The following is a 13,236-nucleotide window of genomic DNA, read 5'->3' as shown; positions in this document are numbered from 1 at the left end:
GGTAAATTAACTTTCCATTACTCACTAAAGCGACACATATGACAAATATTTCATTAACAGGAATCTCTAAATTAGAGCTGTATTCTACATTTCCCCCCGTTTCCACAAATGGCAACACAAACAAGTAGACCTACTAAAAACCAAAACCACAGACTGAGCAGATGGTGGGTTTGACAAAAGCCTGCTGCCTCATACGTTCAACAAAAGTCTGCGATGCTGCATGACTAAGAGACTCTAACATGTGTCATTTTTGTTCACTCCTTTAAAAATCCTAATGTAAGGACTAAATTGATGTGTTTCTTCTCCACTATAATAATAAAAAAAATCTATTTTGCCCTCACAATCACAAGGAAACTAGGCTAAAATAAACATAATGGACATAAACACAATGATTACACCTGGAGAAAAAAAAAGTTTTTGTGTTTTTTCCAAACAAAACCAGCCGGAAAAACAGATGAGTGTCAGCGCCGGGTCGCTGCTTTTGTTTTGTCTCTATAAAACACTCACACAGGAGAGGAATGAATGATTCAATCTATTATCTCCACCGCCACAACCACGAGTACAACGCCACAGTTGCTGTTATTATCATCACAGTCATCCGCTCTGAGTCAGCCTCCACAAGCTGTATTGAAGGAGATGATATTTTCTCTAATGACATAAACAGTCAGCTGGTAGACACGCTGACTCGCGCTTTTCTCTTTCCACACACACACTCAGCCATATATCGACTCTCACTCGTCTAGACAACAACGCTGATGATTTAAATTGATGGCACGCACGAATGCACACAAACAGGCAGATGCTCATTCAGACACGCACGCTGCATCACACTGCTGACAGCAGCACGCACACATGCACGCACACACACTTCCAGATGTCAGGTGATGACAGCTTTGGCTTGTTAAAGGCTCAACAGGAGAGCTTACAGGACACCGACTCATTTCCCGTGGCTGAAGTGAAGTGTGGCAGGTGTTCTATTGTTTTCTGACTTTTTATTCTTAACATGCTCTGCTTCCAATGGGAAGGTTGCCAATATTTGTTTGCATGCACTCAGCTGCGTGCAATGGTTCCGTCAGTAAATATACTATTAATTAAAATACAAATAAATACTACCAATTAAACTTGTTAAATAGGAGTTGTGTGTCTTTATGGTGCCCTTATGTAACCCATTATCTGCATTTATTTAGATAATAATGTTTTTGTAGGGTGAACAGTTGGTCCTCAACTTAAGAAAACAAACACTTTTTACTTGTGCTGCATTCATTTAACACAAGTACCGTGTGTATAAAATCTCTTTTGAGGTTCTCCTTTTCAAACAATCAGCCAAAAAAAATGAAGTTTTCTCCACAGACTGTATTTAAAAGATGAACAAAAGGAAGGAACAGATCAAGGGGAGTACCAGAGGACACTGCGTACCTCTGTGGTAGTGGCGTATTAATCATAAAGTAGCCATAGCCTCAACCATACCCTGCTTTACTGTTTGTTTTACTCACAAAGAGATAGTTTGTTCACAGAGCACAAACAGATTCAACTAACAAAATATTCATGAATCCTGGGTTTGTGCACATGCACTGCGGACTTCTATGCAAGCTGACTTATTTTGCAACCAGTGTGCCACTGGTTGCAAAATAAGTCAGCACATTCAGGGGGAAAACAGAAGTGAAATGTGTGAATCAAACACCGGGGCAGCCACTTTCTAAATTAAGATCTGCACCTATTTGCATAGGACTTGTTTTGATCTGACAAAAATTCACTGATCCGTTTTATTCAGGAACTGCATTTTTGGCTACAAACAAAGCACTCTGAATAAATACTAAGCATTATTTGCTCAAGTGCAGAATATAAATATTGTGCTTGCCAGACTAGAATTTATGCTTCTCCAAACAAGGTGACAGGCAAGAGTGAATTTAAAAAAAACATTAATCTCGATGTTGATGACCAGTTGTATATAAACGACTGATCTAAAGGGAAGATTTTCCCCAAACTGTCCCAATTTAGTAGAAACTGACCTGTCTATCTACATGCACTCGTGTTTTTTAGACTGAGGTTCTGCCCACTGCACTGCAGTGGGTAATAAGACTTGTTAGAGAAGATGTAAATGTTCCTTATAAGCTACTTGAAATGCTCAGCCTGGTGGATTTACTGAAGCCAGACACTGGATGATGCTACAAAGATGAATTGAGGGATCACTGTAGCTGCAGGGACACTACTGATACGTTAAGCAAGCTTTATGATGAAATACACAGTTTAATGTTACCTGCTAGTTCAAGTCAAAATGACTGCTCTATTAGCCATGTAGTCAGATGTTGATTAATATCAGGTTAAAGCTGTTAAAGGGTGAACAGGAAATGCATCAGGATAAAGGAGTTTATATTTATTACATCAAGATCTCCCATTAAAAAAAAGACAAAACCTAAAAAAAAGAAATACCACATAGACAAACCAGAGGATAAAAATTAAGGAGCAAACAGAACAATTATTCTAAGACTCTTTATACCTCTAGTAATTACAGTTGTGGTCAGAAGTTTACATACACTCATCACAAACATGTAATTTTTGGCTTTTAATGACTTCTTTGAACTATTTTTTCAGGTTGGAATGATTATATAACATGTATCTTTAATGACTTTAAAAACATGAATTGGGTGCACAACGTTGAATTTATGACATGTAAATCGACTGGTTTCCTTGCATGGACCAAGCTTTAAAGCCAGTTCTGAAATGTTCAATAGGGTTGAGGTCGATGCTATGCGAAGGCCATTCCAGAAGCTTAATGTTGGCCTGCTTTATCCTTTCCAAAAACCAGTTTTGATGTGTGTTTGGAATCTTTGTCCTACCCAGTTGTGTCCATGTTTCAACCATCTAGCTGCTAATTTAAGGTGAAGCTTAAGAATTTCACCTTAAATTATTTATTATTTCACTATATCAAATGTGCAGTAACAGCAGCAAAAACAGTGCATGATGCTACCAACACCATGCACGACTGCTTGTACAGTATTCTTAGATTACTGTACAAGCTAAATGTACAAGCATAGCTCTTGTCATTGAGGCCAAACAGCTCAATATTAGTTTCCTCTGATCATAAAAATATTGATTTTGATTTTTCCATGATGATATGAACTGTGATAGTGATAGTGTAATATTTGTTTCACTTGTGGACAGTGCAACTGGTGTCCCAGCAGCTCACAGTTCATGGCAGGCTTGGTGGTTCCTGGGTTTTCTCCTCTCACCTGAGGCTGACAGTTTGGGTCTTCTTCCAGACCTCTACAATTCTCCTTAGATCTTCACTCTGTTTCTTGGTCTTTTGCACTGTTCTGAGTATTGGTCAGTCCAATGAGCGCTGTCAAAAAGAGACTACTGGTTGTAGTCAACCATGATCACAAACAAGAAATTAATAAGCCTTGTCAAGTTAGACGACCTTCAGCACCACTAATTAAAAGATTTAAGTATATGTAAATATACATTCATGCCCATGATGAGTGGATGGAAGCTTCTGAGAATTGTTTAACTGTTATTAAGTCATTTTTAAACATCTCAAAGTGTTGGCAGCTTCTAAAATAGTCAAGTTAATAGAACATCCTATTGCTCTGAGGTCAGTGAAAAGTCAATTTAGATTGTTATTTATAATGGCACTTTTATAGTCTTGCTGATCCCTTAAGACACTTTTACACTACAAGCCACACTAAGCCCTTCCCACAGACGTTCATACGGCTCTTTATCACACACATGCACACAATAACACCAGTGGATGTGTTGTGGAGCAATTTGGGGTTAAGTATCCTGCCATAGGACACTTTGATATATAGATCAGAGGAACCAGGCATCGCACCAGCAACCTAGTTACATAATTACTCCAATTTACACCTTAGCTGTAACCTGACATCAGGAGTAATATATTTATCCTTAATTTCACTTGATGACTCATCACATGAATACTTAAATTAATACATATATGTCTTAAAATAAATAATCTGTTTTCCCACCTACCATCTATTATAGGGTTAAACTATTCCGTTATATTTACAGAGACGAGTGAATTGATGTGTTTTTCTCCAAAAGAATTCTTCTCATCTCTTTTCATCTTAAGCATCTTAAGCTGAGGCATGAATCAACTTTAACACCCACATGATTGGACTGAAGTGTCAATCATCACTGCATAAAAACATTTAACAAAAAGAAAACATAAGAAAGAAAACAAAGAACACAGTACAGGGACCATAAAATTCTTATTGTAGTTAACGTTGAGAGGTAAAAGGGTTCACATCCGTGATGTTGCCACGCAGGGTATTTCAGAGGTTTTCTATAGAGCCCTGATGATGCGAGAGGAGGCAGATTAAGACCTATGTTTGCTGACGGAGGGCACGGGAGAATCCCTAAGTGTCATGTAAGGGCTCAGTGCACTTCAAGCAAACTGTCTGATAAAATGTGACATCCGATCACGTCTAAAAGCAAAAGTGTGTTGGAGAAGAGTCAAGTGAAGGGAGGTTTATTTAGAAAGCACATTTACAGCGGTAGACAAATAAATAACGCAAGACCGAAAAAACAAACACTTGCCATCCAGCACCCCACTGGTTCAAATCTGTGGAAGGACTCTGTGTCTGTTTGCTGTCTTTATCTGTACAACATGAATCATTCAAACGGGTAAACAGTGTTCCCTCAAAGGCATTCATGGTATTCCACTCAGTGTTGTTAAAGTGAACAAGAAAGAAGCTTGTGAACATGAACCCTGCCTTCTTTCTCACCTCTGCACACCTGTCCATTAGCTCTTTTGCAGAAGACATTTTGATGTGTTGCACTGGCACAAGTAAAGGTGTAAACAATAAAAATAATGAATGGTAAATTCCATGTAGCCGCCTGTTTCAGGGCCCTGGTATTTCTCATGCAGCTATAATTACATATAGGATTATTTTTCTTATGCTTTGCTTTTCTTGCTGTGACATGTCAAAATGTCTTCTGTGAACACAGCGCGCTACAAACCAAAACTCTGGCCTTTATCATGGTGACCTGCCGCAAGCGGTTATTTAAAGGTGACCGATTAAACTGCGTTCTAAGCTGATCTCGTTTGCAAACAATCTTGAGTGCAAACATCCAGCTGCACTGCACAGCACAAGGCAGACACTCCAAGTTTAAAGTGTAAAATTTGTGTAAAATTTGTTTCACTTGTGGACAGTGCAACTGGTGTTTCAGCAGCTTACAGTTCATGGCAGGTTTGGTGGTTCCTGGGTTTTCTCCTCTCATCTGAGGCTGACAGTTTGGGTCTTCTTCCAGACCTTGGCAAAGTGGTGACAGGTCTGAAACTTGTATTTACATACAACTGCTTGAAGTTTTTAAATGTCTCCAAGAAACCTTCCAAATTTGTGTAAATCTACAATTCTCCTTCTTAGATCTTCACTCAGTTTCTTGGACGTTACCACTGTTCTGAGTACTGGTCAGTCCAATGAGCGCTGGTTGTAATCATGATCACAAACAAGAAATAATAGGCCTTGGCCTTGTCAAATTACCGATAACGGTGACAGATTAGTGTTCTAAGTGGGCCTCGTCTGCAAACAATCTTGAGTGCAAACATCCAGCTGCACAGCACAAAGCAGACACTCCAAAAATAAAATTCTGTGGCACAAACTTCGACGATTGTCTCTAAAGGTGCCATTTGTTGATCGGTCCTTCAACAGACCACCATAACATTACCGGTTGCGGTTGCTAGGAGTTTTGTGGTGCAGAGCCTTTACTGATCTCCTTATAGAGATTCCCATTTGGTTTGTCTGACTGCATACTGAGCAAAGAACAGAGCCTATCGAGAGTCTCTGAGGACTCTTTAACTAAAGCAGGAGGCTCTCTGACATCAGGGCTTGTTCTCAGTGGGTCAAACTGCTGCCCTCTCACAGCTGTGTGAAGCGGAGGGAAGTAGCTGCTGCCTATTTTCAGCCAAATCTGTCCTTCGTAATGAGTTTCCAAGATGTCTTGTCTGTGCTTTAGTAAAGGATACACAGATTACAAACATCCACGTACAAATCTTTTGCACATTTGCAGACAAATTGCACCAGCACACTCTATTCCCACGGGACAGGTACGATCTCCTAAAAGACACATCAGATGTTTTGTCTTGATCTCTTTCCTCATACGATACAGTCTGCCTCTCTCAAATCTTTTCAAGGTGGCTCCCACTCAAGAATAAAATAAAATGGTGCTGATATTTAGGTTTGACATATCACTATTCATTCGATTTTACTTTACATTTGACTAATTGATGCCATTTTGTTGTGCAACACCTTCATGTGTTACCCAGTTTCTCACGTGCAAATTATCTCTCTTAAATAGCAGTTACTGTGAAAATACTAACCCTCACAGTAATCTTTATTTCAGCCTCTTTAAACCTCTTGTTAACTGTCCTTCTGTTTCAGTCTCTCATCCACTCAGTCTCCCATTAAATGCTCTTATACCCCCTCATTTTTCTCTCTCTTCACCTTCCTCTGCTCCGATCTCCTCTGCCCTTCTTTCAGATCGTGATACAGTTTTCAGCTGGGACCAGCATGTCCCCATGAGGAGGGTGATCACCGTGTTTGTGTATCTGAGATGAGAGAGAGTCGTGTGCACATGTGTATGGGAGAGAGAGAGAGAGAGAGAGACACTTTGTTCTCATTGTCTTGGGTCCAAGAGTCCTCTTAGGGACAGGAATGAAAGAACTGAGAAGTAGGCACTTATGTGCAACAGTTTCCTGTATGAAGGAATGCGTGTGCGTGTGTGCACGTGTGTCTGTGTGTAGTAAAATGGTCTTCACCTTTCTCAGTGTGGCTACCCACAGCCTAATCTTGATCTACATCTTGATATTTTAGCTGAAAGCAACTGTAAAAAAAATGAACAGGCTGCACATTTGAGGAAGCAAAAAAGGCCAGAGGAAGGGAAAAGATATGAGTTTGATGTTGCATGATTGTCCCATGGCACATCTAGTTGCATAATACCTATTTCCTTAATCTCAATTATTCTTTTCTGCAAAAGGCAATCAGTCTGTAACCTGTTTCCAAATTATGTAATAAAACAGCACCAAATGCCAGTGTTGTTCAAGACTAAGGTGACTGCAATCTAATTTGATATAAACAGGGTGAATTAATATCGGCTGCTGGAATAATATTTACTTTCCCGGGTATGACAACCAGCACCTCTCTTCTTTAATGTAAAATAAATTACATCCTACAGCAGAGGTCAAAGTGGAAGCAGTGTTTTTCCCGGTTCTTTTCTTTTTTCCTGCACATTCTATTAATGTAACAAGTGAGTGACAAGTGACTGTAATTAACTGGAAAGTAGAAAATAAAAAATGTGTCTAATGGACATGATCGAGAAACCTGAGTCTAAAAAGGCAACCATGTGGAGCCAGAGGTTCTTCCGACATCACAGGTGTCATTCAGTGAAGGAGCACTGCTCTCCTCACGTCTTTGACTGAGTCTATGGGCATCCCAAAAATATTACGCAACATTTGAGAAACTGACACACAAACTGATGTGGAATATGTTACACTTAGCTCTTACCGTCGGGGTACGCTTTTCACTCATTCACTAAATAAAATCTGTACTTGCACAAACACTCACAGGGGCTTCCAAAAAACAACCCGTAATCTAGTCAATCAATAAAAGGTTCCCCGACCTCTACCTCTCTTTCAGGTGTTCCTCTAATTCTTTTATCCTCTCACATGCCTCCTCTCCAGTATGCCTTACCTTCCAGAGTCACCTCTTTCCCGGCTCGTTTCAACGCCTGCACAGCCTCGTCGTGGGTCGCGTCCCGCAGGTTCATACCGTTCACGGACAGGATCGCGTCCCCCACATACAGAGACTGGGTCTGGTCCGCAGCGAGCCCCTTGAATATTTTACTGATGAGGATGGGCATCTTATTCTCCTTCCCCCCTTTGATGCTAATCCCGAGTCCCCCGACTTCCTGCTTGGTCACCTTGACGCACCGCTTTTTGTTGGCGATCGCTTCGGGTACCCGCTCCGGGAGGTCCGTGAACGCGGTGCGCACAGTTTGGGGGCCATTGTTGGAGTTGGTATTACTGTTGTCATGGTAAGATCCGTTGGTAACGCCGTTAGAGTTGACATTGTCATCGACACTCTCGTTAACGTTGCTCTCACAGCTTAACGTGAGCGCTTCCTCGTTCAAGTTGACCAAAACTTTGTGCCACTGCTCTCGCACCAAAACCTCCACAAATCCACTTTTTTGCACTCCAGAGCCAATCGGAACTCCAGTCGCTACTACCACCGCCATCTTTGGAGCATTTCTGTAAAAAATCACATGTGATTTAGTTCCCAGTGCGCTCGCAAGTTCCACCCTATCTCCCTCTCGCCCGGGCTGGACTTTGCCCCCTCTGAAGTTTTCTGCAGGACTTATATCGAGCGTCCCGTCCGACCAGCCCGAGCTCTTTCAGCGCAAACTCCCCCTCCGCTCTGCCTGCCCAAGATCCTATCTGCTGGGTGGAGTTTTCCTCCCCCCGCCGTCAGCCGATCCCATCTCCAGATCCCGCTTGTACAAAATGTGTACATCATTTGCCAACTTCTTGTAAAACACGCTAACCACAGAGGTAAACAAACACCGGGAAGATTAGGCAAAAATTCACTTCTCATCTATTCCAGCTAATTCAGAACCGACAAGACTACCATGATATGTGCCTACACTACTGTCATGTTAGAGTGGGCTTTACGAATCTTTTACACTGGCAGGAAAAGAAAATGTAATTTGTGGAGTAGAATATTTTTGTTTTGTGCGCTCTTGGGTAAGATGGAACTGAAGTCACGGAAAATTTGCATTTTTTTCCACGGCGCTAGATTTTTAAAGACATATTTAAATAATATTAATAATAAGATGAATCATATATATGACTAGAACTAATTTCCAGTCTTCCAAGTGTCTAGTGGGTTCCAGTCTTCTACGATAGCCCGTTTTTCCGTGGGTGAAGTGAGAAGGTTTTACGCGCGTACAGGAATGCGCCTGTGCGGGGTTTGTTGTTTCGAAGAACGAAAGAAGAGAGGGAGCACGTTTTTCTCTGAAACTCTGTCAAGGAAGGCCTCCCTCTAAGGCTTTGCTTTGTCTACTATTATCAAAGGACGTCCTTACGCCCTGTCAATCACACACGATCCAGAAAGCTGAAAAAAAAAGTCAGTCAGCTCAGACCTTGAGAGCGCAGCTGGAGATGTCAGCATAGTGACCGGAGCTTCTCGGAGCATCGCTGGTCAGGCGGACCTTTCTTCACAGGCTTAACCCCTGTGTTCAAGTCTAGTGAGTGACTGACATTGAGGCTGAGACAAAATCAGTTTCATCTCATCACCAACTCCTGACTGCGTGTCAGTAAAAGCTGGAATACTGAGAACAAGAACAATGTTTAATGTAAACGTCTTTAGCTCCGCAGCTGTCTGGCTGTGGATATTACTCACAGCTGCTCAAGTGCTGAAACGTGCTGAAGTAGACCACAGTGTCACACTAAACTATTAGAAATGTTGCTACGACACCTACCGGTGACGCCTTTAAATACTAAATACTAGAGCTTCTTTGGCGATTTAGTGAATGTATGACTTGGCCGCAGACTGCTAATGTAGAGTATTTAACCTCGGTTTTGTGCCATATGTGCACAACTAGATTGTGTTTGGGATTAAGTTAAAACGTGTCATTAAAAGTTGTTCAGTTATGGAAATATGTAGGAATGCTGTGCAGTGTGGGAGACAAGCTTCCCTACAAGCCTGCCCTAAAAACTATGTCAGATCATTACTACTGAGCTGCACTAAAGACATGATTAACTGTGAGACTGCAACAGAAATACAAAGAATATTTTTAGTTTAATGAGGTGTAGGCAATACAAGCGATTTTTACTTTTATATGGAAATGAGCTGTCACGTGAAATGTACAATCTTTGTTGTGATAATGACCTTCAAAACAAACAAAGAAACAGAGAGGGAGAGAGTGCTATCTTTTTAAAGGTGATGGTACTTAAAGGTGTTAATAAATCTTTTTTATATCCCTCCTCACCCGGCGACTTGATTGCACATTTTGTTTTCAGTGCATCAGAGAGCAGCTGCACAGAGGTGTGGTTACACACAAACGCACATGTTCTGTGTTGTGGGTCTGTGAACTGGCTTTCTGGCGATAATTAAGAGGGGGAAGCAGTCAGATGAAGACTTACTGGACGCACATGTGTCCCGATCTTGTTTTGAGCTTCTTTTTAAAAAAATTATTACTATTATTTGACTTTTTATTGAATCATTTATTCCTTCAGGGTCACCAATGGCCCCAAGGGGGGAAAAAACCGCACTCATTCGTAAAGCTCACTTTGGTATATCTTTTTCCCCATCTCTCTTCAGCTTTTCTTCATCATCCATCTCTAGCTTTACTAGGCTAATCCTCCCTACTAGGCCTATTTGACCCTAAAAGCATGGATGCTGTGTTTAAAAAAACTTGTCAGCTGCAACATGTTTCAGCTGACAAGTTGAAAAATAGGAAGCTAAAGACCAGGAAAGATGCATAATGCTATAATTAAATAAAGCATTTTTCAACAAAAAAAGTGAAAAGAATTTAGAGATTAAAAATTATCTAAATTCCACTGAATGGCTGTTGTGTCTGGCCTATTAATACATGTAATTCTCTAGAGGAAACCATTTCAAGGGCACAGAGACATTTCTGAAAGCCACAGCTACGCAAGGGAGATAACTGGGGTTTTTTTTGGGGTAAAACATCCCCAGTTATCAACTGGGAATGAAGAAATTATTTATATATTCGAGAATGCATATAGAGATGGACCCTATCAAAAACTTATTTCCAAATTATATTGTTCACTGACCAATCTAAGGGGTCATGATACGAGATATGTTAAAGCAAGATGGGAAACAGAGGGTAATCTATCCCTAACAGGAGAGGAATGGGATGGGATCTGTAGGCAGCAGTGGTCGGTAACAAGCTCCGCCTCGTGGAGGGAATTCAGTTGGAAGAATGTAATTCGTTATTTTAATACCCCGGCTCAAAAGTCCAATTATTCTCATAACACAACATGCTGGAGGCAGTGTGGACATGCAGCAGCAAATCATTTCCACATTTTTTGGGAATGTCCTCGTGTGGTTCCATTTTTGAAGGAAATACATAAGGTCCTGGAAACAATCTTTCAAAAGAAAATACAATTTCATTTTGCAGTATTGTACCCAGGTAACTTAGAGAGTCCTAATCTATGCAAACCGGATAAATATTTGTTCAGTGTGCTGTTGGTAGCTTCCAAAAAGGCCATAACCCGCCGTTGGCTTAAGGAGGATACTCCTACTATAAATGAGTGGATTGATGTGATATATACTATTTTGTTATGGAAAGAATAACTTTTAGGCTAAAGTTGCAGGCGGACTCATTTGAGGATTACTGGTTGAAATGGAATGGTTGAAATATGTACAAAATGGGAGGCCCGATTTTGTATAATCTCATTGTATGTTCTGGTTTGTTAGTTTGGTTTTGTTTTGTTTCCCCCCACTGTGATTAATAAAACATAAATTTAAAAAAAGGGGAGATAACTGTTTGGTGATATGATGAATAAAATGTGAAAATATCTTTTACGAAATCACAAGAGACGACCATCCAGCTTGCTATCAGTCCATAAGTTTAAAAGGCAGCCCACAGTCTAAAAAGCAGCATCTATGATGAAGTGGAGGCATTAATGCACATGGCATGAATAACTTGCTCTGTAACTGCACCATTAATGCCGAATGATATATACAAGTTTTGGAGGGACAAATGCTTTTTTCCAGGGGAAGACCTTGCTTAATTCAGTAAGACAATGCCAAACCGCATTTTGCATGTATAATTAGATCCCTGCAGTCTGGGTGCCAAGCAGGAAAAACTAATATATTTGGTGCATTATGAAATGAAACATACAACAAATGAGGCACTTATCTGTTGAGAAAAACCTTTCACTGTCAATTTTCAAAAAGCTTATAGAGCTGATGCGACTCAGTGAGAGACATGGCCTTACCTCAGCTTTATAGAAACATGTATAGTCATCATATTGCTTCACCAATACACTTTTTATCTATTAGTTTTAGCTGGAATGAGAATCGAGTACACTGAGAAAACCTTTTTAAGTTTGCTGCTTTAAGACTGACATGTCAGTTTTCCTATATAAAGCTTATACAGGGAAAAACATGGGAATGACCATTGCCTTTGTCCATGCTTGGTGGCACATACATCTTTGTGCTTGTCATAAACAAAATGAGGACACGCTTCTCATAGACAAAGAAAAAAGATCAGGATTTTGTAAAATACACTTCTCAAATCAATTGAATGAACACTTGAGATCTGAATGGGAAAGAAAATCATGCTGGATAAATGTACTGATATGGACTGAGTAATGTGTTAGGGATGAAATGACGCCACATTGTTTGACGGAAATGAAAATTATCAACCAAATCAAAGGGGGAAAATGATGCAGCAGGCTAGTCCATTACCAGTAGTCCAGTAACTCAAAATGTTAGTTTGTATGGCCCCCACATGCATGTGTGTATACCTGATGGTGTCAGGGCTCCTAATGATACACAGTTGGTGTCTTGGGGGATCTTCTCGCAGATCTTGGGCAGGGGCGGATCTAGAATGGTGGCAAAATGATTTCTTGCCATCCCTATTTCCAACCAAGTGTTACATATGACAGAGTTGTTTATCAAAATAAGATAGCATTAACACTTTGAGCCTAGCTATTATTAACACTGAATATAAATTATAAAACTGAATATATTACATAGTGTTAACCCCTCTCCACAATTAACAAATGGTTCAGCCCATAGTGCCGACCGGATTTATTTCTTGTTTTCTGACTGTGATTGTGCCAGATCACATTTTGAATCAACACCATGGGCATTTCAGATTTCACACAGGTGGTTGTTTGTCACATGGAATGAAGGTGAGTTTTATAAACCCTCTGAGGTCCACGGACACACCTGACTGATTTTAGCTGATATAGCAACAAGCTGCAGCCACGCTGAGTCTCCATTTGAGCTTGTGTTGAAAGTTCGGACTTCAAAGTGTACACCAATTGTTTAAGAAGAGAGCAAGGAGAGAGCGAGAGAGCGATGTCAACAGCGAGTTTTGAGATGTGGGAGATTTGTGACGTTAAGCATGGAGCGTATGGTTAGTGTGTTTTGTATTCGTTGTTTTGTTTTGTGTGTCAGTGAGGGCACTAATGAATGTTACAAATGCAGATTGTCATGTAAACACTGTCTCCAGGTGGAGTGATAC

The 13,236-nt window shown here is 40.5% G+C and overlaps 2 protein-coding genes across 2 annotated transcripts in view; one reads left to right on the top strand and one right to left on the bottom strand.

Moving 5' to 3' along the window:
• Positions 1 to 8,481, bottom strand: part of sntb1 (syntrophin, basic 1) — a 35,370-nt gene extending 26,889 nt beyond the window's left edge. Inside the window, exon 1 of the mRNA XM_005744412.1 lies at positions 7,707 to 8,481. Within this exon, the coding sequence (XP_005744469.1) occupies positions 7,707 to 8,250 (544 nt within the window). The 5' untranslated portion in view covers positions 8,251 to 8,481. The remainder of the gene's footprint in view (positions 1 to 7,706) is intronic.
• Positions 8,482 to 12,957: 4,476 nt separating this feature from the next.
• LOC102196488 (tripartite motif-containing protein 47-like) overlaps positions 12,958 to 13,236 on the top strand; it is a 4,601-nt gene continuing 4,322 nt past the window's right edge. The window contains exon 1 of the mRNA XM_013913664.1: positions 12,958 to 13,128. Within this exon, the coding sequence (XP_013769118.1) occupies positions 13,071 to 13,128 (58 nt within the window). The 5' untranslated portion in view covers positions 12,958 to 13,070. The remainder of the gene's footprint in view (positions 13,129 to 13,236) is intronic.

The sequence above is a fragment of the Pundamilia nyererei genome, unplaced genomic scaffold (assembly GCF_000239375.1).
Source record: "Pundamilia nyererei isolate P.nyererei 1_Seehausen unplaced genomic scaffold, PunNye1.0 scaffold00144, whole genome shotgun sequence".
NCBI classification, from domain to species: domain Eukaryota; kingdom Metazoa; phylum Chordata; class Actinopteri; order Cichliformes; family Cichlidae; genus Pundamilia; species Pundamilia nyererei.
The sequence above is the reverse complement of the archived record's forward strand: the minus strand, read 5'-3'. Positions and strand labels throughout refer to the sequence as shown.